At 42.9% G+C, this 24,488-nt stretch overlaps 1 protein-coding gene across 3 annotated transcripts; it reads left to right on the top strand.

Annotated features, from left to right (window-relative positions):
• Positions 1-725: 725 nt before the first annotated feature.
• Positions 726-21,831, top strand: LOC114137080 (homeobox protein Mohawk-like). 3 transcript variants are annotated; one of them, XM_028005596.1, is made up of 8 exons: positions 726-826; positions 947-1,079; positions 4,733-4,989; positions 6,667-6,826; positions 9,182-9,335; positions 11,151-11,498; positions 18,952-18,985; positions 19,103-21,831. In XM_028005596.1, exons 3-8 carry the CDS (start codon positions 4,814-4,816, stop codon positions 19,434-19,436), a joined length of 1,206 nt encoding a protein of 401 aa, XP_027861397.1. In that variant the 5' UTR covers positions 726-826; positions 947-1,079; positions 4,733-4,813; the 3' UTR covers positions 19,437-21,831. The 3 variants fall into 3 exon arrangements, with proteins under 3 accessions (XP_027861397.1, XP_027861396.1, XP_027861394.1); XM_028005595.1 differs by lacking the exon at positions 726-826 and having other exon boundaries at positions 917-1,079; XM_028005593.1 differs by lacking the exons at positions 726-826; positions 947-1,079 and adding an exon at positions 2,080-4,024.
• The last annotated feature ends 2,657 nt before the right edge of the window (positions 21,832-24,488 follow it).

Below are 24,488 nucleotides of genomic sequence, written 5' to 3' on the forward strand. Positions count from 1 at the left end.
ATTGATTGATGTAGTTACCTTTGTGCATAAAATCTAAATTTCATCACACTAGACCAGGTGGTTCCAGTGTGAATTGTGATCTGTCAAAATGACAAATGGCCTCCAGATTTTTCTGTCGACATTTTTTTGAAAAACCCGTCGAAGATGGAAAGCATTCGGCTAACGGCACATTGACACGGAGAGCTTTCAGTTCTTTACCTGACCTTCAGAACTGAGGAAACTGGGAAATCTTCCAGACCAGGACTTTGATTGGAAGAAACTTGAAAGCTACGACTGTCATTTAAAAAAAAAAAAATATATATATATATATATGTATAAAAGGTTTACTGATTGGCCTCATTAGGTCATTTCTTAAAAAACATGTTTGAAGTGAGTTTTCCTTTACAGTGATTTACTGTCAGCTTCTTTCAATTGCATTGTGATGATGCTCAGTTTACTGTTCAGTTTTCTATCTGCAGCAGGTTCTGTGTGACCTTTAAACCATCTGGGCCCTCGCCTCTTCCTGTTTGGCTGAGCTGAGAAAGTAGAAGGATAATGAAGCCAACAGGCGGTTCTGGTTCACAGCAGATGAGGATGAGTGAACCAGAGTCCCGGCCAGGTTTCCCTCAGTGGAACGTAAGCTAACCTGAGAGCTACATGGCTCCCCACTAACTCTTTTATTATCCCAGAGTTTTCATCAGGACCTTTTCATCAAGCCATTGCTGTTCTGGACTGGAGTGGAAGACATGAGGCTGAAGAAAACGGCACCAACCAGCAGAAGTTCTCTGTTTGAGTTTCTTCACAGAATTAGCAGGAATATTTGGGAAAGCAGTAAATCAGTTGAAAGGTCAGATGAGGATTGTTGTATCTCTGTGATTTGGCCTTTTTTCTCCTCTTTGACTTCTTGGTGTGTTTTGGCACTTTAAATGTGACATCAGTAATTGTCCTTCTCTTTTGTTTAATGCAGAAGTAAGCAGTGATCCAGTCTCGCTCGCTGCTGTCTGTCAGTCTGCCCAAACACTCCCTAATACTGCAGAGCTTTGCAGAGAAATGCAGCTGAAGACTCAACAAGCAGAGATACCACAAGCAGCATTTCAGAGGTGATGACGCAGAAATATCTGAAATGTTTCTTTTAAGTTTTCACACTGGCAGTAAAACATGACCTTTGAGTCTTTGTTATTCTAACATGAGGGAGGACGACTGCACCAAAACACTGATTTGTTCTTTCAATTTGCAAGATCAGAGGGTTGAGTTCAGAGTGGAAAACATGCTGACAGACAGACAGACATCCATCACTGAAGGACCTTTTCCTCTTTAGTCACCATTCATGTATTTTTAGAGCTGCAGCAGAGGTCAGGGTTTCAGACAGCAGTGGCTGATCTACTTTCTTCCTCTCTATGATTCTAGACATCAATCCCAGTCACTTCCAACAGCTTTCAGATTCCTGATGATTTTCAGTACTTAACACTGACTGGCATCCCAAATGCTGAACATTTCTCTTAAAAGATGAAATTGGGTCATTTCAACAACCTGCTCACTTTCCCTTCAGTCACAGTTTCCAAAGTTGGCTAAGCTACCCAACCAATCTGCCTGTGGCTTTATAGTTTGTGTGAGACGGCTTGTAATTCCAGCCTGGTTTACATGGAGCAATGAGGTCCAAGTCTAGAGGAAAAACATCATCCTCAATGAGAGATTGTGGTTACAGACAGAAGCACAAATGTAATCTGGTCTGTAATGACCTAACATGTTTCCATTGAGGAAACACTGTTTTGTAGTAAAGGACATCTTTAATTGGCAGCTCCTTTAATTCTAACTGAATGAGGAATAAAAACAGGATGTTCCAGTCAGAGTCATGATGGGTTCTAGATGTCTGCTTTCTGATTTTACCAGTCTGGATCTTCATGTACTGAACCTCTGTCACTGTTCTTGCAAAATAGGCTGCTGTAATTATTAAAAAAGGTCATATCTTTCTAAAATATATTTTTCCTTAGATCTCAGATCATTTGTAAACCGAGACAGAAAATGCAACTTTGATGAAATGACTCCAAGTTTCCTTTCAGTCAGAATGAGCTCACACCTAAAAGAACTAAAAGGTCTAGAATTAGTTTACTTTATTGTTGTGTTATATTTCCTGTGAATGATCTAAACATGCAGGAGGTGAAGTCTGTGTTTAACAACAGTGAACCGATTGGACAATACAGAGAACAGAAACTTAACTTTGTATGAAGCTCTGAGGAAAATCTCTTCAAACCAGAGATCAAACTGTTAAATTGTTATTTTGGTTCCTTCATAATGTCTTTATTGTTAACCTCAGTGTCATAAAGAAGTCTGTAAGAAGAGGATTTGGTAAAGAGTTCCTGTTGCAATATGTGAAGCTGCAGAGCATCTTGGGTCTCTGCAAAGCTCCTCAGCAGATATCCACTGTCTCTGACATCAGAACTCTGGTGCCAGGCCTCAAAACTCATTACTTGTCCAACCCCAGCAGCCATTGAATGGATACCAAAGAAAGCAGATGCCAGTGTAATTCCTGGAGTCCAGTCTGAGATGAAACAGAACTGTGAATCAGGATCGCCTGCAGACTCCCCGTCACCGATCCCTTTGAGTTGGGACATCATGATTAATGTTGGTCTACCTGTTGAATGGTTTTATTCAACCACAGAGGGCGACAGACAGGCAGCAGTCTGAGGTGCAGGGTGGAAAAGCTGAAGCTTTGGAGAGGCTGGATTAAGATTCAAGAGAAGCTGCAGCAGGTTGCTGATGAGCCACAGGTTTGGATAACAGCAATAATGTGAGAGGAGGCAACAGAAGTTCACCTCAGGCCAGAAGGCAAAGCTACAATATTGTGGAAAACCTGAGCAAATAAACCCTTCCTGACCTTAATTAACCCCGTTACATGACTGGGTCAATCATTGCATGTTTTCACAAACTCTTAGTAAAAGTCAGTTCCCCCTTTTAAATGAAAATAAGCACAAATAAACAATAATTACACAGAGGCTGAACACTTCAGATGGTTAGTCACATCCCTGGAATAACTACTCTGGATAAACCCCAAAGGAACCCACAGCTGAGAACCTCAGAACCTTTGAGTCATGGGCACATAATGTGACAGGAGGAATCAGTTGTGGCAAGGCTATTTATAGTCCAACTGTTTCTTCCATTTGTCTGGATTTCACTGAAGTAGCAGAGAGCAGAGATGCTAACTTCAGCTTTAGGCAGATGCAGATGGTCCAGCTGTCTAACTTTGTTTATGGATATAATTAAACAAATACAATTATCCTGATGATCACTAATAATGATCAGAATAACAATCCTGATCATTATTAGTGATTAGGATCAGCAATGATCAACATCCTCAGCAACACTGATAATGACGGCTACTGAACAAACTTACTATTTTTACTGAAACTGGATTTGATTGAGAGAAATTTAGTTTTAAACTCTAACTTTTCTAACCTGCTGTAGCAGCTGGCTGTGCCACAATGCTAATGCTAGCTAACATAAACAGGAACAAGTTCCAAGTTATTCAGTTACAGTTGCTGTTTTATCTTTTTCATCAGTGAAAGTTTGAAGTTGCTCTGTCCTTCAGCTTCCCGGCCAATCAAATCAAACCATGAATCTTTAGCAGCTAAAATCTATTCAAGCTTTTTGACATAATAAATTAAACTCCATCAGCAGCAGCAGCAGCAGCAGCTCCTAAACAGACATTATTTGTCCATTGGGTCTCTAATCCTCAGTGGCTCAGACAGACAGCCTGCTTCTTTCAGACTCATGCCCGCCTCCCTCTCCTTCCCTCTGGGGGCCGCGGCCCCTGAACCGGCCTAAAGCAGCAGCAGGATGTTCGCAGGCTCAGCCTCTGTGCAAGGAAACATGAGCAGGCGCAGATATTCAGAGTCCCGGGCCGCCGGATAAAACCAGAGGAGGAGACGGCGGTCCGTGTGGTTGGAGCTCAGAAACTCAGGCGGGGAACATGTGAGCGGGGCATGGGCGGCTGGGAGCGGGATTATTGTTCAGCACAGCCGAGAGACGCAGGAGGGAGCCGGGGAAGGTAACTGCCACAGATCCACTCACTGGTTGAATGAAAGGTTCAGATGTTCTGAAGGCGCAGCTCCAGCTGCTTCAACCCAACTTGAATCAGTCACATTACTGCCAGCATCACTTTAGTCGATGTCAAGGAAAAATTCCAGCTGTTTTCCACGAAGCTGCTGCTGCTGCTGCTGGATCCGCGTCCGAGACAAATCAGCTGATAACAGCGATGAAGCTGCAGAGAGAGAGAAAGAGCAGGTCGTTTCTGAAGCAGGAAGTCGGTTGATCTGCTTCACACTGTAGTTTAGAGTCGCTTTAACAAAATTCACATGAATTTATTCCTGCAGAATAAATGAGATTCTCATCATCCACAGTCTGCGTGTCTCTTCGTGGGTTGTGTTTTTCCCCCCACAGCGCAGCAGGAAAGTGGATCTAGAACCAGAAACTGTTCCGCTGTCCGCACCGACTCATCCCGGATTTATTTCTTAGCTGATTGTGCTAATTAATGCGCAATGAAAGTGCGCAGAAAGAAGCGCCTCTCCGCATTAGAAGCGGGAGGAGACTGAATGAAGCAAACAGGTTGGGATTGTTTCCAAAGAGACACAGAAGTGGAGTCAGAGCGCCGCGGCTCCGCTCGCCTTTAACTCTGAAGCTGCTGCATGTGGAGGAGTTTAGATGAAGGATTTAGTTCATATGATCCTCAAACTAAATGTGATCTATTCTTCCGCAGGAGAGACGCGGGGACAGTTTTCCTCCACGAACCTTTTGGATTCGAGCGCAGCAGAGAAATCTGCGGACCGAGCGGCCAAAGATGAACACCGTTGTGTTTAACAAGCTGAGCAGTCAGGTCCTGTTTGAGGAGAAGGCGAAGGAAGTGGAAATGAGCAGCAGAAATTACCTGGAGGTCATCGACGGTCAACATCCAGATCTCCTCTGCAGCAGCCCGGCCATCAGAGACAGCCAGGCGGCCAGACACAGGCGGAGCGGGTATGTGAGGCTCTCTGTTCTGGTAGAGGCTGCTGCTCAGCATGCGTGGATGTGGGTCGGCTGTAGTGGGTGAAGGAACCCACGGAGGGGGAATATCTGACAGTCTGGTCAACCTGCTGGTCAACCTGCTGTTCAACTTGCTGGTCAACCTGCTGGTCAACCTGCTGGTCAACCTGCTGGTCAACCTGCTGGTCACTCGTTAGCTGTGCGAGAAACGGGGAAAAATCTCCGGGATTAAATCTTCGGGTTTTGCGAAAATAAGCGCAGCAAATGAAACATTTAAACTGGAGATTTAAAGACTGATATGGGTTTAGATTTTAAACCCATATAAATTTAAAGTCCAGCAGCAGAGTTTTTAAATGAAAAACTATAAATCAATTCATGAACATGATGGAAGTTTTTCTGTTGTCCTGCGTAAATACGCATTTGCTCCAAATTTGGCTAAAATGATTTTAAAAGCGTCTCCGTTCAGACTCCTGTAGTTTCTAAATATTTTCGTCCTCAGGTTGTGATGTAGAAAAATCTGACAGATCCGACAATAAACCTTTTTCTAGACTGCTGCTGATCTAATGACCATTAAACTGTGATCAGAATTAAGGTGAGAATCAAGAAGCAGCTGATATTTGTTCAGTAGCTCGTTGCTCCAGACACTAATGTCTTTAAAGTATCTAATATATAAAGTCCAACCCTCAGCATCTCGAAAATAAGTAGGATGAACCTTTCAATTTATTTGTTCAAATAAAATTTATAAAGTACATCAAAGATATTCATATAAAAAAGGTGATTATTCAAAATATTAAAATAGAAGAAGGTTAAACTGGAAACAGCTGGAAAAACAAAAGCATTTCTGACTGGAGCTGCAAAGGAAACATTTTCTGCTTCGATTAAACACTTTAATCAAAATGTTCAGTTGGAAACTGAAACTATAAATAATGTTTATTTAGCAAATGCAGTATTACTATTTTATTTTTTTAGCCTAACTGAAATCATTTATTAAAATCGACATCAAATTTAATTAAATTGTGGCGCACGAATGAAAATGTCACGTTATCAGTCAGGTTCCAGTCCTGACCTATGACCTTTGTTCATGTTTTCTCTCTCTCATCATCCACTCTCCTGTCTGACCACATAAAGGCCTAAAAGAAACAAAACAAACAAACAAACAAAAACCAGGATGAATTCAAACCAAACAGATTCTAACATAAACACATGTTGGCAGCGTTAGCCAGAGTTTCCATGAACACTTTCAATCTCGCCGCCTGAATTTACTTACAGTTTCATACAAAATGATTTTCCTTTTGGATACAAATGAGGAATGTTCTCTAACACAGCTCTGGGGTCAAAGGTCAGAGTGAAATGCGCTCCACGATGTTCAGGCTGATCCAGATTACAAGGAAAATATTTGGAGAACCAGAACCTCGGGCCCGCTTTGAGGTCCGACTAAAATGGTTCCATCTGCAGCCAGTGGAGCCGTTTTGGGAGCTAAAGGAGAAGTGGAGAGCAGCACCATACTGACATCTGCAGGTTCAGGTGTTCCTCCTGTGGGTTCAGGACGTTTCTCTGATTCATCTGCCGACATTTTAGACGCGGCGTGAATTTCTGACATCTGCATGCTGAAGCCCTGGGGTGTGTCCGGTTGTTTGCCTGCGTCTAAATGCTGTCCCTGCTGGCGCACAGGGGTCGTCCCAGCGGCAGCAAAGTGCGACACAAGCGCCAGGCCCTGCAGGACATGGCGCGGCCGCTCAAGCAGTGGCTCTACAAGCACAGAGACAACCCGTACCCGACCAAGACGGAGAAAATCCTGCTGGCGCTCGGCTCGCAGATGACTCTGGTCCAGGTGAGACGCTTTCTTCTGCTCTGATTCCAGGAGGAGACAAAGAAAAGTCACATAGACAGGAGAGTGATCAGGCTGCTGGAGTTTAGATGTTCAGCTTTTACTGTTCCTGAATGTTTAGCAGCAGCTGAGCAGGAGTGAAGTTTTGTTTCCTCTGCCTTCCAGATCCTCCTGCAGCTTCTCCTCTCTCTGCTGAGCGTCTCAGGCTTTGATTTGTTTCTTCCACTTTCTTCCAAAAGCTGCAGCTCAGCTTCATCTCATGTCCCAGAGAGTCTAAAAGTGTCAGAACTAAATAGGTTTTGTTAAATAATAATAATAAATTTGTCCTGCTTAACATTTTGGTTTCAGAAACTCTGCAGAGAACAGATGTTTACCTGTTTGGAAATGATTCAAAATGATTTTCTTGAGATATTCCTGAAATATTCCTACGTCTCAATATGTAAACCTGTTCTGCTGCATTAAAAAGCTCCAGAAAAATGTAATTTCTGATAAAGATTTGAGTCAGGAATATTTCTGCTGCTTTGATCTTTATGACGTCTGGAGAAACCAGTGAGATGTTCAGAGCAGAACTGTTAGAAACTGCTGATGGCTCCAAGTTTAGAGTGAACATCTGAACTTATCTGACAACCTGACTGCTGAGAGGAACACCCAGCACTGAGTGCAGCTGTGTGTGTGTGGGCGTGTGTGTGTGTGTGTGTGGGTGTGTGTGTGTGTATAGCAGCGTTTTCCTCACATGGTCACTCTGTACTTAATCTGCTTCTCATTTCTGGGAGCGCTTGATGTTGGACGCTGTGACCCAAACACACACTGTGTTTGAGTGTAAATATCATTAGTGGGGTCAGAGGTTAAAGGTGGAGAATTTGAGGGTCAAAAGTGCAACAACCTGACATCAAATGAGATAAATATTTAAATGCAATATTAAATATTGATAAATTCATCTAGAAATTAATAAACGAGATTTTCTCTCAAGGAACATTCTGGTAAAATAATGGCTGAAATAATTAATCATATTTAGGTAAAAGTTTTAAATGTACTAAAAAAGAAGAAAAGTATAAATAACAAAATTCAAATGTATTATAGTAAAATCATCATTATCTGATTATTTATTGATTTATTTTTCTATTTTCTGATTTAAAGTCAGTCATAAAATTATTTCCAGTTTTATTGAAGTGATCATTTATAGAAATATTTATTTTGGAAAAATAGTTTGATGCAAATCAGTTCTTGATCTAAATTTCTGTTCTCTTTTGAAGAACCTGGTTCTCCATTTTCTCTATTTTCAGTTGCTGAAGGATAAAAAATCTTGTTTTTTGCCAATTAGGAATATGAAAACAGATTGTTATTAATCTTTAACCTCTCAGTCTTTGAAAATATTTCTGATCGTTTTGTCCCAAAGTGTGAACATAAACTCAGATGTGACCTTGACGTCTTTCTGTCTTTCCACTGATTGCTGCTGAGGACAGCCCAGTTCTTCCACTGTTTAGTCCAGACAGACCGCTGTTAAGGCTGCCAGTGGCGTTGAACGCATCACTTCCTGTGTGTTTTTCCCTGGAGAGGCCGACCTGGCAGCAGGTGTTAAACAGCAGCTAAATCTGTCATGTTGTAGGGCAGCAGTTAGCTTTGTTCCATGTCGATGTTGTGAGATGGAGCCGATGATCCGGTGCCGTCTCCATGGTTCCTGAACTCCGTCTCCGTGGTAACACGCCGTCTCCTCTGGGACCTCCCGTCCTCATGAGGACGCCGTCCCTTCCCCTCCAAGTCCTGCAGACTGAAGACGGTGGGACGGTCCTAGTTAATGAGAAATGTGATCCTGAAGGAGAGGACGTGAAAACTAAGTAGTCCAGCATGAGGCCGCCGTCCCCGGCCGTTCATAAGCAGCTTGAAATCTACTGAGCATGAAAAGTTATTCCAGTAGAACATCTAATGGTCTCCACTCCCAGTGGAAGAAAGAGCAGCGGCTCAAGTGTCTTTTTTATTGGATCTTAAAGACAGAGATGGAAAAAACGTCTTATTGGAGGGAGTCTGGACGTGTCCAGAATAAGCAGGATGGGGACGTGTGTCTCAGTCAGAGCATTAGATCATGAAATGATGCGTTCACTGGCCGTCAGCCGATTCTTTGTACATAGTAAAAAGCTGAGAGGCTTCAGTTTTCCTGCAGAACGTCTGGGATGTTCCTCTCAGCTCCGATCAGAGAGCTGCAGCTGATCTGCAGCTGGACTCTGTCTCTGCAGCGAGGCGATGTCTCCACTGAGGACAACACGTTTAGTCTGGCTGTGAATGTGGACGAGTGTGGACTCTAGACATTAACACGTCTTCCTGTTTGCTGTGTGTGTCCCCTTCCTTCTTCGTCCCTCTCAGGTGTCCAACTGGTTTGCCAATGCCAGGAGACGCCTGAAGAACACGGTGAGGCAGCCGGACCTGAGCTGGGCGCTCCGGATCAAACTCTACAACAAATACGTTCAGGGCAACGCAGAGAGGCTGAGCGTCAGCAGCGACGACAGCTGCTCCCAAGGTACGCCTCACCTGCTGCTCTGAGGACAAACTGTCCAAACTGCACAAACACTTGGATATGATCTTCTGAGCTCAGAACCAGAACATTGCATGTTCTCCTTCTATCAGTCAGTGGAGCTGGCAAATGTGCAAACACACGCTGGCTCTCATGGGAAGGTCCGGCCCGTTTTGGTGAGGAAGCGTAAGAAAGTCAAAGTTCAGTCGTCCTGCAGTGAATGAACAGAAAGTTCAGAGTTCTGTGGTGTCAGTAATTTCTCTCTCAGTGTGTGAGGAGGAGAAGCTGAGCGTGTGGCTCCCAGAGGAATGTTTGCATGGTGTTTGTGTTGTGTGTGCCGCAGGCCGCTGCACCACCAGAGGCTCCGTATATCTCCCTGACTCGTCTCCCTGTCATATTCTGGTTCTGGAGCGATCCGCAGCCCGCTCCCACTGCTGGCCCGTGTGCTGAAAGGCCCTCCATTATGTTCTGAAGCCTATGCTTTTGTTCCAGAGACTATTTCTGGGAGCAGATCTGACCCTGTTGACCGTGTCTTCATTCCTCTTACTGTCCTGAAACGGTCCAGCTGGTTCTGGAGCTGCAGCAGCAAATCCAGGCTAAAGTAAAACCTGTTTTCTGCTTGGAGTCCAGAGCAGACCTGATGTTCTGATCAGTAGAACAGTTTAATATTTTTATTGGATTAAATCAAAAGGTCAGATTGTTTGGTGACAGAGGAGATGCTGGAAGAACCATGTGGTTCTGATTATCGGAAGTGCTCATCTTAATTTGGACCAGGCCGAACCAGACATCTAACCCGGCCAAATTACAGAACTGCAGTCCTGGCAGCGACAGAAACTGAAGTGAAGTGTCTCTGATTTTCCTGCTGCCAGAGAATCTCTGGGTTTTCATCAGAGTTTTATCTTCCTCCTGTTTCTTTCATCAGGTGGGAAGCTGGGCTTTAATTCAGTCTCCTCAGCTGCAAAGCATTCTGGGAAGGATGTATTGCTGCAGGGGACGAAGGTTGAGATAGAACCAGCATTCATCACGGTTTGGTTCTGGGTCTGAAGTCTGAACTGGGCTTTTTGTTCTGGAGGCGATGCCAACATGTGGGCAGGAGCAGCAGGCTGGAGTCTCCTGGTTCTGCTGTTTGAACGAAAGATTAGCTCCAAATAACCGTTTTCCTTCAGACTGGCTGAACAGAACTGAGACAATAACTGAACCTGGAGTCCAACATCTGATGGAGGAAATGAGTCATTACAATGTGCACTTCCACTGATTGTTTTTAGAGACTTTATGACCACAAAAAAACTGATGGGACCTAAATGCAGTGACCCAGATGAAGATGGAGAGACTGGAACCAGTCAGTGCCACTGGTTTACATCACCATATGTATATACAGGCCTTATGCTGCAGTCTTTACTGTTTCTGCATCAATGTGACCAACAACAGATGTTCTTTATCCAAAGAGAGTTCTACAACCCAACGAGTGGATTGAGCTCTTACTTTAGGTTGAGAGAGAGACTTGAAGACGAGATTCCCTTCAGGTTTTCACTATCAGTAAAATGAAGAACAGACCTGAGAGACAAACCAACAGAGATCAATTCAGACACAGTTTTCCTTATTGTGGAGAGTTGAGGTTCATTTCCACTGTTCTATGTTGATAACTGATCCCAGTTAGGAGTCGGGACAAGAGCCTGAATAAAAATGATGTTTATCTTATACTACAGATCACTATGGCAGCAGAAGTTTGTGCTAAAGTTTTAAGAGATGGTTCTTGTTGTAGAGAAGACTTCCTGTCCTCCACCAACAGAACAGTCATGTGAGCATGTCCTGATGTTGCAGATGGAGACAACCCTCAGAGGACACAGAGCGGTCCTGAGGATCTCACCAAGCCCTTGTACCAGAGCGTCATCAAGAAGGAAGGCTCCCCCATGGTGGGCGTGGCCATCGGCATGGACCCAGGGCTGCGTTCTGCAGTGGAGGCCGAGGACTACGTGTCTCCACCCAAGTACAAGAGCAGCCTGCTGCACCGCTACCTGAACGACTCTCTGCGGCACGTCATGGTGGCCAACGCTGTCATGGACGCTCGCAAGAGGAACCACTCTGGCTCCTTCAGCTCCAACGAGTTCGATGACGAGCTGCTGTCGCCATCGTCCTCTGAAGCTGAGGCCCACTTCGTCTATCGAGCCGGTAAGGAGACCACTGACTCTTCCAGGAACTCTCCAACACACACCACATTCCTCATGTCTGATCTTTGTCTTCTTTCTGGACGTTTGTTTTCATTCCTGCAGCTTGTCCATTATGTCCAGCTGTCTGTCCCTCTGCAGGATTTCTAATATCTCTCCTGCTAACTTTCTCTCTGCTTCCTTTAATTGAACATGTTGGATGTGTTGCTGAATCTTCTCCTCATGGCTGCTGAAATGGAGAGGCTGTTCAGGATCTCCTTGAAGTATTTTGTAAAATTTAAACAAGGTGCAGTTCATCTGAAACACACAAGCATATCCAGTAACCTGCACACTGTCAAACCCACACACACTGAACCACTGGTTGTCTCTGAGGCCGTCCAGAGAGGTGGGAGGAGCTTCACCTCTAGCTAACCAGGGTCTAACAGGTCAGACACAACAAGACTTTCAGGCTGCTGTTTGTCCCGTCTTTGTTCCAGCTGTGGCTCCAGATGAGAGAGCAGAGCAAAATGTCCGACAGGCTTCTTGAGACTGAGAGTTGAATGTGGGACCTTTGCAGTCCAAAGCGTCTGGAAGCTGCAGGAGTTCCTGCAGCGTTTCTGAGATGTAACCAATCAAGGTCAGCTGTGATTGTATCGGCTGAGAACACTGGGTCTTTGTTCAGGTGGACTTCACATCCAATAGTAACATTTTCCCTTTGTGTTGAACACGACCAGAACAAGGAGGGTCCGGATCTGAACTGGATTGTTGGAGGGAAGAGCTGCTGTTATTGTGTCTCTTTTGGACAAAAGTGTTTCTTCTTGTCTGAGTGTGAAGCAGACAGAGTGTGTGTATCTGAAATGAATCAATGAGTCCAACAGGAACAATTAAAACCCTTTGACCTGAGCCAACATCAGGCTGTTTTCACTGCTGAAGCTTCACTCCAGCAGATTTTATCAAGACAAATCCCAGAAGGGCTGAATTCAGCTGGCTGAGCTGCTGCCTTTAATAGACACTGACTGTTTTATCTCTGGTTATTATAATTTCTTGCCGCTGACGTGTCCCTCTTGGCCTCCTTGGACTCCGATACATTTACACAAGTATTACTCTGTTACATGTGACAGAAGCTTGTTGGGTCAAACGGAACGATTCATTCAAAAGGGACAAGCTCCTTCTGAGAAAATCAGATCTGATCCAAATTACATTAAGAGTTGAGAAAATAAAAATTTCATTCCACATCTGATTTTTGAGGAACAAAGCAAATGAAAAATTGCAGAGAGAGAGAGAAATGTTTTCAAGCTCAAGTTTTTATCATTTCCTGCAGTTTTTTTCTCCTGTTTGCTGGAAATTCCAGATATTTCTTTAGAGAACACATTCTTCTTTTGTAAAGAGTTTTATGTTTTACAGCGAGAGACAAATGTGTCCCTGTGCAGCAGATTTGACATAAATCTGTTCTTCTATCACCTCCACAGAGGACACAATGTCCAAATAAATCTGATTTAAGATTACTGAAAGCTTCAAGCCCAGACTGGGTTCTGTTCTCTGGCTTTAAAAGATTTTCACATATTAAGTTTGTCCAGGGAGATTTTTGGTCATATTGTCTTGGTAAGTTCCAGTCTGCAACAAAGTTGTGATTGGACAAGGAAAAGTGGTGAACCTGGTAGCTGGCGTCTCATTGGTTCAAAGTCCATTTGTGTCCCAGTTGGTTGTTGTGGGCTCGGCCAGAACTCCTGACTACAAAGACCAGTCAGACGTGGCAGCAAATGGAGATCATGGATTGGCTCCAGTGAAAAACTAAACTTCAGTCGTTTTGAAAGGAATCCCACTGGTGAAGCTCCAAGACCTCAAACATCACATCCACACTAGAGCTGCCTGGTAGAAGGAAAACAAGCAGCATGTGATGATACAGGTGGATGTTGCAGTGACAATGTCTTAAGATGAATTAATTAAAACTTAAAAAGCGTTCAAGCTGCAGTATGTAAGTTCTTTAAAATGTGTTTTTTTTTTACATATTTGTGTAAACTGTCAGTATGGTGTGAGATAATATATGAGAAAAAAATGGAGTTCCCCTGCCATCTCCCAGTGCTGCCAGAAACGGCCAATCAGAGCCAGGAGGCGGGTCTTAGCACCTCTCGCTCTCTGCTACATTGCAGCTAGCATACTCTGTTGCTCAGTCTAGTTAGCATGGCCACCGATGACGGTGGATAAGCAGTTTTTCCTCTAACAGTAAGTTGTTTCTCCACCATTAGCACATTTAGCAGCAAGTACATGCAGTTGACTGACAGCTCTAACACCCTCCCCCTTACTCTGATTGGTTGTTTTTGCCTGGGAGTGGTGAATTTCGCAGACTGCAAAATTAGCTGAGGGAAGCCATGGAGGAGATGGATCTTTTCACAGATCATCTCTCTCATAGCATACTGTCACAACATGGTGACAGTATGTCACATAACAAATATGTTGAAAAGCATATTCTTAACAAAAGTTACACATTGCTGCTTTAAAAAAATAAGAAAAAAATCATCTGACATCTTTAATGAAATCCTGACTGATATTTGCTATTACGGCAACAAAACAACTTAGTTTGTTTCGTAATGATTTTTCCAACTCAAGCCACAAACATCACCAAATATATTCCAGGCCTACAGATCCTGAATGCAAGGCACGATGAGCTAACATTGGTTGCGAACGGTGAAATTACCATGACAGTAAATGGCCGTTAAGTTGTGAGCGCACATCAAACACTGCAGCCACATGCAAACACTCTGCAGTCCGAAAGGGTTTTTCTTGAACACAAGGAAGCAACACAGTTCCACCACACAGAGCCAGAGGTTTCATGGCCAGTGAGCCTTTAATGGGATCTGACAAGGCAGGAATCTGGCCGACCGTTTCCCTTCTCGCTCGGCTCCAGATTTGGTTCTGTATCGTGTGGATCAATATATGCCAAATGACTCCTAATGATTCGTGGACACAGACTCCATTTGTATTCCACGGTTTAGCCACTAACACTCCAACTGGACGTCATGAAAACAGCATCAGAGAGCAAAATCTGGATATTCTTCCCCAAATTGATCACTAAATGATGAAGAGCTTGAAAGTAGTTCCCCATCTGCGTATTCAACCAAATGACGGAAACAAAGCATCCATAATGTGTAGAGAGAAGGCAGTTTTGGGGATTTCTTCTTCTTAGACAATAAGTTAAATATGAAGTGATGTTAAAACGAGATTTGTGACATGACTGCTTCCATATTTTGGTCTAAACCTGATTTCATTTACCAATTATATCTGTCTGGCTTCCCTTCCAAACAGTGAGCCAGCTTTTGGTCGGTTTTCTTTATGGACGACAGTTGCCGTGTCTGACTGATTAGCAGTGAGGTGACTACAGATATAAATGAGCATTTGTAGCTGGCTAGTGTATGCTGTACATTGTCCCAGTTTATATAAATCCATTCATTCATTCATTCATTCATTCATTCATTCATTCATTCATTCATTCATTCATTCATTCATCAGAGTAATATCCTGAAGGCCACAGGAGAGACCTTGCTCTACACAGGAGAACTGGATGTCAATGACACTCTCCCAGATGGTGATAAATGAGGACGACTCGTCCCAGGAATCTAGGGAGCTGGACAGGCGCTGGATTTTCCTCAGAAAGAAGAAGGAAACAAATAAAAGAGGATCTAGCTCCAACCAAGACTCACTAGTTTCAGGTTAGACTTCAGAAAACAAAGAGGAGGTGATGAAAGGGACTCAGGGTGAGACTTAATTTAAAAAAATGAGCCACTTAGTCTAGTTTATGGTCAAATATGGGATTTATTTTTCTAAAGTAGAATCCACAACTCCTGACTAGTGTTGGTTTTGGCAGGATTGGAGCCCTGGGCAAACCTGTCCTCCTGCCCCCTGCAACCAATGAAAATGCAAGCAATTATCAGTCGTCTTTTGAATTGCTGTCCCATTACTGAGACAGCAAGCAAGAAAAACTTACTACTCTGCACATGCATACAAGTAGCAGATAAGCTGCATTTTATTTTCTAGCTCTTGGGAGTTTTGCCCCTTTCTAATGCCACCCTGGGCAACTGCCCCTGCAGCTCATATAAAAAACCACCACTGCTCCTGACGGCCATCAGTGAAATAGTTTATACAAGTATAGAAAAATACAAGTTTTTTAAATGTTTTTTTTAATGAAGTTCAGACATAAAAAATGTGGAGCCACACAAACATGGAGGTTAAAGTTGAGTTCCTGCTCTTCTGGGTTTTAGTTAATGTTGAGGCGTGGTCTTTACTAATCGGAAACAATGCCGACCAATCAGGTTCCGGCTTTCAGTCTCACCACATGTCTCTCTTGGATTAAGATACATGCAGGCTTGCTGGCGTCTCATTGAGTTAATATGTTGTTTTTATTATCTGTGTCACCGTCCTGACCACACGGTTCACTTCTGTTTCCCCTGGGAAAATAACTGGATCATCTGAAACCCTTTATTTAATTTATTCAATGATCAAATATACATCTACCATAAATGGACAGACAGAAAAGAGGTTATTTTTTAATTCAGCATCAAGTATTGACTGAACAGTAATTCCTTTCTGGTCCTGAACAATCAGGCCGTGTGTCTGTTCAGCTCTGTCTTTGATTTAAGAAAAAAAAAACAAGTTCTTTTTAGCAGCAAGAAGCAATGTGGAGCTAAAAACTGACTTTGATTTAAAGACACTTTAGATAAACCAGCTGAAAGCCTGATGGGTCATAGGAAGCGGTTTGTGTGTGTTAGTGTGTTTCTGTCCAACCCACAGCTTGGTGCTAGTTGCTAACAGCAGCAGCAGATGGTAACGATGGGAGAAAAACCAGTCTCCACCACAGTCATCTGAACAGGTGGAGCATCACTCCCTCTTTGTTAAACTCCATCTTTGTCCTCTCTTCTCTCTCTCCTCTCGCCTCAGTGTTCAGTCAGCCAGTATTTTGGATTTTCCACCTCCATGCCAGAGACCAGCAGACATTTCAGCTTTTCCCCTTTGGGGCTCCATAAAGCGTGCTGTCAGAGCGGCCCAGAGGCAGCAGCAGAGCTGACTGAGTGTTCAGCACAAAGGAGGAAAGAAGCAGAAACTGGGCCAGTGATTTATTGCTGATTTATTGAGTCGTTGAAGCTGCTTTTGTTTGGAAAAATCTGAGTTTCAGATGTTTTAGGCAAGAAGCTTTGGAAATAGACTCTTTGTAAGCAGAGGTGTGTCTCCAGATTCTGTGATTATGGGCTACCAGAGGAACCAGTTGGTGTCTGTGAGCATATGGTAACTTAGTGAACCTTCTCCACCAATCAGAACAGACCATCTGAGCAATGGCTGCCTCACACACACTGAATCACTGAAAGCTGGGGATAGATGCACCTGCGCGCGCACACACACACACACACACACACGCCCCTTCGTCCAGGTTGGATGAACAGAGCCCATCAGACTGTGAAACTGGCTTGTACTTTTAGTGCAGTGATCATTCAGAGAGATTTCACCTCAAGTTCAGCAACTTTAAATCAGAACCAATCAGCTTCAGAGCTGTAACAGTCAGTAGACGGAGATCCAGCCTGTAAGAATTCACAGCTAAAGTTTGAACAACTGGGGCATTGCAGTGGTGCATGAGGCTGTCACAGGTTGGAGTCCAGACCTGATGACCTTTGCCACATATCCGCCGTCTTTCCTATCTGACCACTCTTAAATAAAGGCAACCAGAGCCAATAAAAACTTGAATTCAGAAGTTTCCATCACGTCTCACAGCGTCTGTTTGATTCAGCAGCTGGGATAGTGACCCTGGATCAGGGAGGAGGTTTCCAAAACACCTCAGGTCACATGGAGGACAGAGGATGGAGACCGAGGGAACGTCAGTGAAATAGAGACTCGTAGATAAAGCAGGACAACAGCAGAGAAAAAGACGGCACAGCAGGGAATTGTGGACAGACATTAATGTGAGGACATTGTTGGAAATCTCTGACAAACTACAACCTGAACTAAAACTGAGTGGTTTGTAACTCTGGGTTATCACGTCCTCATCTCCCTCTCACACATTCCTTCTCTTCTTCTAAGGAGACAACTGTGGTGAGTGAGGTCAGGCTCCTCTCTGTGGAAGAATCCAAAAGTGAACCGGAAAACTAGAGGGACATTTCCTAATCAGGGCCATATCAGCCCGGAGCGTCTCAGACCTTGTCCTGTCATCATGGCTCAGACTGCATGGGAAGCAGACAGAAGAGCAGCGAGGAGATGGAGAGTCTGAGGCTGGTGGAGCCTGCAGAGATGAGATCAGTGGATCAGGATATTTGGAAACTCTGGAGGCTTTTAAAGCACAAAGAGAGGTGACCAAGATAAAGCTGTAAAAATCAGAGCAGTTGAATGTTTTGGCTTTCACATGATGCTGGACTTTTATATTCATAAGAAAAGATGCAGTGAAGATGAAAATGTTACTCAGGAGAAAGGACCGATTGACATGCAGGATGAGCAGAGTGAGGTTGTAGAAGACGAGGTTTCCCTGTGTGAGGGATTTGTTCTGAACAAAGGACGACCTGCTGTACGTCTGACACTCTTAATACCTTTGGACTAAATAGAAACTTTCAGATAATTTTCCTCTTTTGAACATTTTCTGCTCATCCAGTCATCTCTAGCTGGTAAAGACCAAACTTCTTAAATGTTTAGTGAACTTAAGGAGAGCGCCTGGAGGCTGCACAGCTAGAAGGTCCAGATGTTCTGCTGTCTTTTAATGCCTCATAAAACTTCAAGCTTGTGTTGTCATTTTCACTGCTGGGCAGATCTGAGTGAAGGCTGGACGCGAGACAGAAGACAGGTTGAGGTCTCAAAACACCAAGAACTCTCAGTAAACAGCTGAAGTAAACACTCTGGCTGCCATAAAGACAACTTTACTTTCATTGTTTAATGACTTTGCTGTTCCTCACTAATGTTTCACAGATGAGATGGAGGTTGGTCCCATTGAGGAGGGGGGAGGAAAGCCAGCAGGCGGCCATCTTTCTCCCACTGACTCACTCACTGCCTTTTCATTCCCTCTCAGATCTGTTTCGCTTTGTCTTTTTCGATCTGATTTCTTCAGACAACTCAATTATGCTGGCTGGGCTCCATTTGTTTTCCAACTAAATATCACATCCATGGACTTTATGAGTCATAAGAAACATCTTTCAGCTCCATCCTATCAGTCACCTTTACGCTTGAAAGCTTCTTGATAAACGTGTTTTTTTCCTCCAGCATCTTAAATAAAGACAGAAACCAGAGCAGCACATGTTTGCTGAGGACACGGTGTCCACTGAAAGAACAAAACACAAGTCAAAAACCACACACACACACACACATATCCACTAATCTGCTGAACATGCAGGTTCTCATCATCAACCTTTATTTAACCAGGATAAAAAACTTGAGATTAAAAATCTTTTACTAGAGTGTCCTGGTGTTCTGACCCAGAGAAGTCTACTGAGCTTTTCTCTCTCTGCTTTCAGAAGCCACAGACCATGGATCAAGTCAACATGACAAGTGAGTCGACCTTCTCTCCCCAGATAACCTGTGTCCAATCACCAGCTGAACGTGAGCTGTAACGCTCTGTGTTTTGTTCTCTCTGTGCACATGTTTGCTTGTTGTGCCGGTCGTCAGGGGCAACGGTGGCGTCGCAGCGACGCAGAAGGCCAAAGATGAGACGTACTGGAAGGAGATCAACGCCGCCATGGCCTTGACCAACTTGGCTCAGGGGAAGGACAGCGTCTCCGGGACAACCAGCTGCATCATCCAGAAGTCCTCCCATATAGCTGAGGTGAAGACTGTTAAAAAGGTTCTAGCTCTGACGTCCTCCCATCCAAAAGTAGAAACCAGCAAACATTCCTCTCTCGGCAAGTTTGAACTGAACTCCCCTTTAAATGAAGAGAACTGTTACTTACGGAGGGAAAAGGGTTTGTTTAAAGCTGAAGATGAAATCATTTTGTCATGTTGAAGTTCCCGTTTTGTACCATTTCCCTTCCATTGTCAGTGCCTTAACATTCCCATTCTTGAAGCAAGAAATGTTTGTAATGTTATATTATTATCCAAAGTGAACTTATCAGCTCAATGATGATGAGCTACGGAATTGAAAATCATCTGGTGTTAAAAACTAGCGGTACAATAAGCTGGGTTAGGTTTCAACATGGAGTAGAAGGTACAAACATCTGATTAAATATAATTTATTTAAGGTTAAAATTTTTACTTTAACTTACTGCATTGTGTCTTTAATGTTCTGTGTCAGTGCATCTTCCCAGTGCAAAGTGACACCCACTTTAGCAATCCTTAATTTGAAATTGGAATTTTGGAAGCTTTTTTTTTTCTTTGCCAAGTCTTAAAGCTGCAGTATGTAACTTTTATCATTTTTTTTTCATATTTGTTGAAACTATGTTGTAACATTATGGTATGAGACAGATAACCTATTGAAGCTCCTTTGCCTTTTCCCAGTGCTAACCAGAAACAACCAATCAGAGCCTGGAGGCGGGTGTTAGTGCTGTCAATCACCCGCCTTGTGGCGAGGGTGACAGCAGAGCCTGTATAAAAGTTACAGACTACAGCTTTAAGGCTTTTTAAAATCTTGTATTTTGGCAAATACTTAGACTTCAGTATTCAGTAAATGCAGTTCAAAGTTCTTTTCCTTAACCAAAACCCATAAACATGATTTTGGAGAAATCAAAGTGAAAACCTTCTGATTACCAGACTCTCACCACAGAGTTACAGCTGCCTCAGATTTACCACTACATTAGCCTGAAACCCGGTCACCGTGATGCCTTTTTTCTGTTCAGCAATATATCATGTGACTAGTGAAATAAAAAATTTCAGTGAGAATGACAGTTTCTCGCTCAGTTGATCAGGTGCTGATGTGAACCCTTGCGTTCCTCATGGTTATGTTGGGGTTGCCTGGATGTCTTTTTGTTTTGTTTTGGTCAGTTTTGTTTATCCAGACTGTTGCATTAGGATCATGTCTTGGCATCCAGTGGAAAGAGTCTGTTTCTAGAGAAAATACTTTTCCTAATGGTGCACATGTCATAAACTTTTGTGGTGAGCTTGGAAAAGCTCACAGTTGTAAAAAAAAAAAAAAAAAAAGAAAGAAAAAACAAAACCTTCTCATGTCCTTGGGAGAAAGTGAAGTTGGCCCTCTGTGCTGACTTTTAATTTAATACGCCTTCAAGGTATTGTTCATGTGTTATGAAACCTAAAGTGTAACATGAATTGCTCAGTTTGAGTTTTATGACATGCAGTCTGTTGTTATGGTCAAGGACTTTGCAAAAGAGTGAAGTTGCACAGTGACTTTTTTTTTTTTTTTTTTTTTACATGTCTCGAATGCTTAACAAAAGTCTGTACTTAAAGTTCGTGGTTGGGGAGGTGTTTCAACAAAATGAAAGAAAGTTCAAGAAATGAGGGGTGCCTTTGCCTTACTGCAGTCGGTGTGCCTAAACAAGTAGAAGGAAATGAGTCAAACCTGCCAATCCCTAGTAAGGCTGTTGGCCTCCTATAGGTGTTTATATACATCGGATCCAGGCAGGGAGGACCTGGATCCATGCCTTCGTCTCTGAACGAAGGCATGGGCCTCACAACTCGCACACTGAGAGGAGAGGAGGCAGGGGAAGGTAAGGAGAGTTCAGGGACAGAAAGTCTCTAACAACCAGAGACCGGTCACACAGGCTAACCCATGAACCCCACTGTGGACCAGACTGAGGTCTTCAACAAACTCTCCACTTCATCTGGGAGGATCCAGTCAGAGCCTTTAAATACACGTTTTAACATGTTTCTTCATACCTTACCTGCCTTGTGAAGTAACTACGCCAGCTGGAGTGTGAAGCCTCACTCAGGGAACGATGGTAACGTCCTCATTACGGCCAGTCAACAGAACCCTGTTAGGGTCGACAGTACGGTAAATAAGTCAGGGAGGAGGTGAAATGAGGACAAACAATGAAGCTCATTCCAATCATTTTGTAAATCAAAAGGTTCTGTATCAGTGAACCGAAGTCATCGTCTGTGATCCTGAACAGAACTGATGCTTTAACAGGGAGGACCTTGTTCCCCTGACAACAGAGGAGTCATTGTGGATATTGTAGCATCACACAGTAAATCAGGACACATAGGGATGAAACAGAAACAAGATGTTTTCATTATTTATATTTAAAATGGCAACCATCAATTTTTTTTAATGTTGACTCACAAAGTAAAATTTTTTTAAATGTTATTTTATTTTTTGCTTATTCAAATGGAGACTGGATGTTCAGTCCAATGACCAAAATGCATATCTCCCTTTTGTTCGATTTGTTTTCATGTAAAGCCATTTTTTTTATGCTGCTTTGTAACAACAACGAATAAAACTCTGAATGAAACGATGGCATCTTTTCTATACATCATGACGCACAGAGTTTTACAGCAGCTTGGCACTCAGGAGGTTGCAAGGTATTTTATCTGGGGACACGATACGTGATTTGACAAAGCATGACGAAACTAAGTGTTCACGCTAACCGACTGCAGACGAATCAGACTGGAGGATTAACCAGTACCAGCTGTGGATTTTAAAAAAATAATAATTTTTATTAATGAACATCTTTGTTTACAAGTACAAAAAAAAAGGAAACAGAACACAATATATTATAAAGTTTTCCAGGGGTGTAGCTTTCAACAGTAAATAAATTGGTATGAAAATAAAAAAGAATGAAGAGCAGATATTACAGACATGACAAATTAAACATATTCAGAGATCTACAACATTCATATGTTTACAGCTTTTTTGTTCATACTCCAGAACCAACTGTGTGCAGTCTGTCATCAGGTCAACCAAACAAACATACCACTAGGTGGCAGTAATGGAAGATAGTCTCAAAATTTGGACCGTGTTATTTCTGTGTTCAGGGTGTATTTGAAATGAACTTATGTTCACCTTGGATTTGAGTCGTTAAACGTCCTCCTGTTTTACTCGGTTACAGTTTGGAATTTGTATTTGAGGTTGTGAGATTATTTGGAAGGATTTGGCCGTAATCTAAAAATGTAATTCCTGTCTAAACAAACAATGTCACGTTTGGGCAGCACTGGGCCGTTTTAAACATTGAGAATTTATGATAAATAGTTCATATGGAACATTTTTCATTCATGCCAATTTATTAATCTACATTCTGTCAGCTTTATGTTCAATATGTGAACTGTAAGGACCGTCTGTCTTGGTGTTGTTTTGTAGTGGGACTCAAGATGCAGGCCGAGGTGAAGGCACATACATTTAAAGTGTAACTAAACCCCAAATCACCTGTTTGAATAAGTTATTTAGGGTTGTATCTTTATGTTTTTTATTCAACTGTATATATTTCTGTGTTTTTTGGTTAGTACTGCTAAAACTGTCAGTGCTCCTCAGGTTGACCGCTGTCTATAAGCAGTTGGATTCTGTTAAAAAAACAGTAAAGAAAAAACTAAATAGCCAAAAACACAAAGGCTTAATGAATATTTTTTTCTTTCCATTGGCTACGGTTGTGGTACATCTGAGCAGCCGTGTTTTATCTAGCAAAAATGCAAATTCTAAAGCTTCAGATTCATGTCACACGTGAATCCAATCACGTTTGGAACCGCTTCCGAAAAAGTAAATTCAGTCTAATTCCCGTCTGTGGTTGCAGCCAAACGCCTTTCATGATTTATTCCTGCATAAAACAACTATGTAGCCCAATGAATAACTTTATATAACCAACATTACAAAACCCTGTAAAAGCTCCCTGTGCTTAATAAGTAAACAAAGCCCATTTATACAGAACATTTCACAAATAAGAATCACAAAAAAAAAGCATTTCGGTTTCCATCCAGGGAATGCACATTATAATCACCGAGGTGTGTTTGAGTTCAGCTCAACATACAATGGCCTTATACAAAACATTCACCATTGCCATGGTGATATTGACACAAAGAGACAATCTAATGAAAAGTAAATCAGTTTCGACAAAAGAAAACTTCTTCTCCAATCTACTAGAAGTGTCAGATAAAAAAAAATATTCTTCCAAAAAACTCATTGTTACTTTTGTGGTATTTGTTACCATGGTGATTTACTCCAGGTGGGCTGGGTTCACATTGCAGCCTGAAGTGACCCAATTCCGATTTTTTTGACGTAATTAGACATGTATCTGATCTTGCCATGATACTCTGAACAACGGATTCGAAACTGATTTAGGCCACTTGGGTATCCGATACGCATCCGATTCGATGTGACCTAACGTCCAGGTCACATTCAACCGACCTGAACGTCACTGATACTCAACAAAAGTCACTACTCTGCGTTCTGATACACGCAAGCGGGAAGAAAAACAACAACCATGACCGACTATAACGAGGATGAAGTTGTTAATATGCTACTCCGGTCGGACAACAACTTCAAATGTGTAAGCTGTGCTTCATTGTTAGCATCCATGTTTATTTCCGCAAACTCGGAGCACTTCTTCTTTTCATGGCTGTTGGCAGAACACTGAGAACGCTGACGTTATTGCGCCCTCTACTGTGCATGCGGGACACTTTCAGGTCGTTTGCCCGTTCACACTGGAGAACACACACAGGTCGCATATCTTTGGAAGTGTGACCGGCCACGGCAAAATAATCCGATTTGACGAAAAATCTGAATTGGGTCACTTCAGGCTGCAGTGTGAAGACAATTTATACTAAGCTGCCATAATAAGCTGCTGGGAAAAGTAGTTTCCAGAAACTCTGCGTTTAAATACTCCGAGTTTTTCTGGAATGCCCTCGGATCTCTGCTTGGCCACCACTCAACGTTGATCTCACCATAAAAGATGTTTGTTTATCATGCAGAGGGCAGGGCCGTAATTAAGAGCTAAACAAACTAATCATGTCGAACCACCGCGACAGCTGAGTGCACACAGGAGCTAGGCACACCAAGCACACACCGCACATTAGCGGGTTGGGTCCCAGCGGTGTTTGCTGTCTGCTGTGTATTTTTGCTGCCTTTCGAAACGATGGCAGCTATTTAGCTGTATTTATTTGAACCAGGACCACACAAAGA

Source organism: Xiphophorus couchianus, chromosome 21, assembly GCF_001444195.1.
Source record: "Xiphophorus couchianus chromosome 21, X_couchianus-1.0, whole genome shotgun sequence".
NCBI classification, from domain to species: domain Eukaryota; kingdom Metazoa; phylum Chordata; class Actinopteri; order Cyprinodontiformes; family Poeciliidae; genus Xiphophorus; species Xiphophorus couchianus.

Bases quoted from the DNA above. Each gene is read 5' to 3' on its own strand.
- LOC114137080 (XM_028005596.1), top strand. From the start codon at position 4,814: ATGAACACCGTTGTGTTTAACAAGCTGAGCAGTCAGGTCCTGTTTGAG. The intron at 6,827-9,181 runs GTGAGACGCTTT...CGTCCCTCTCAG, and splicing joins CGCAGATGACTCTGGTCCAG to GTGTCCAACTGGTTTGCCAA. The intron at 18,986-19,102 runs GTGAGTCGACCT...GCCGGTCGTCAG, and splicing joins GGATCAAGTCAACATGACAA to GGGCAACGGTGGCGTCGCAG.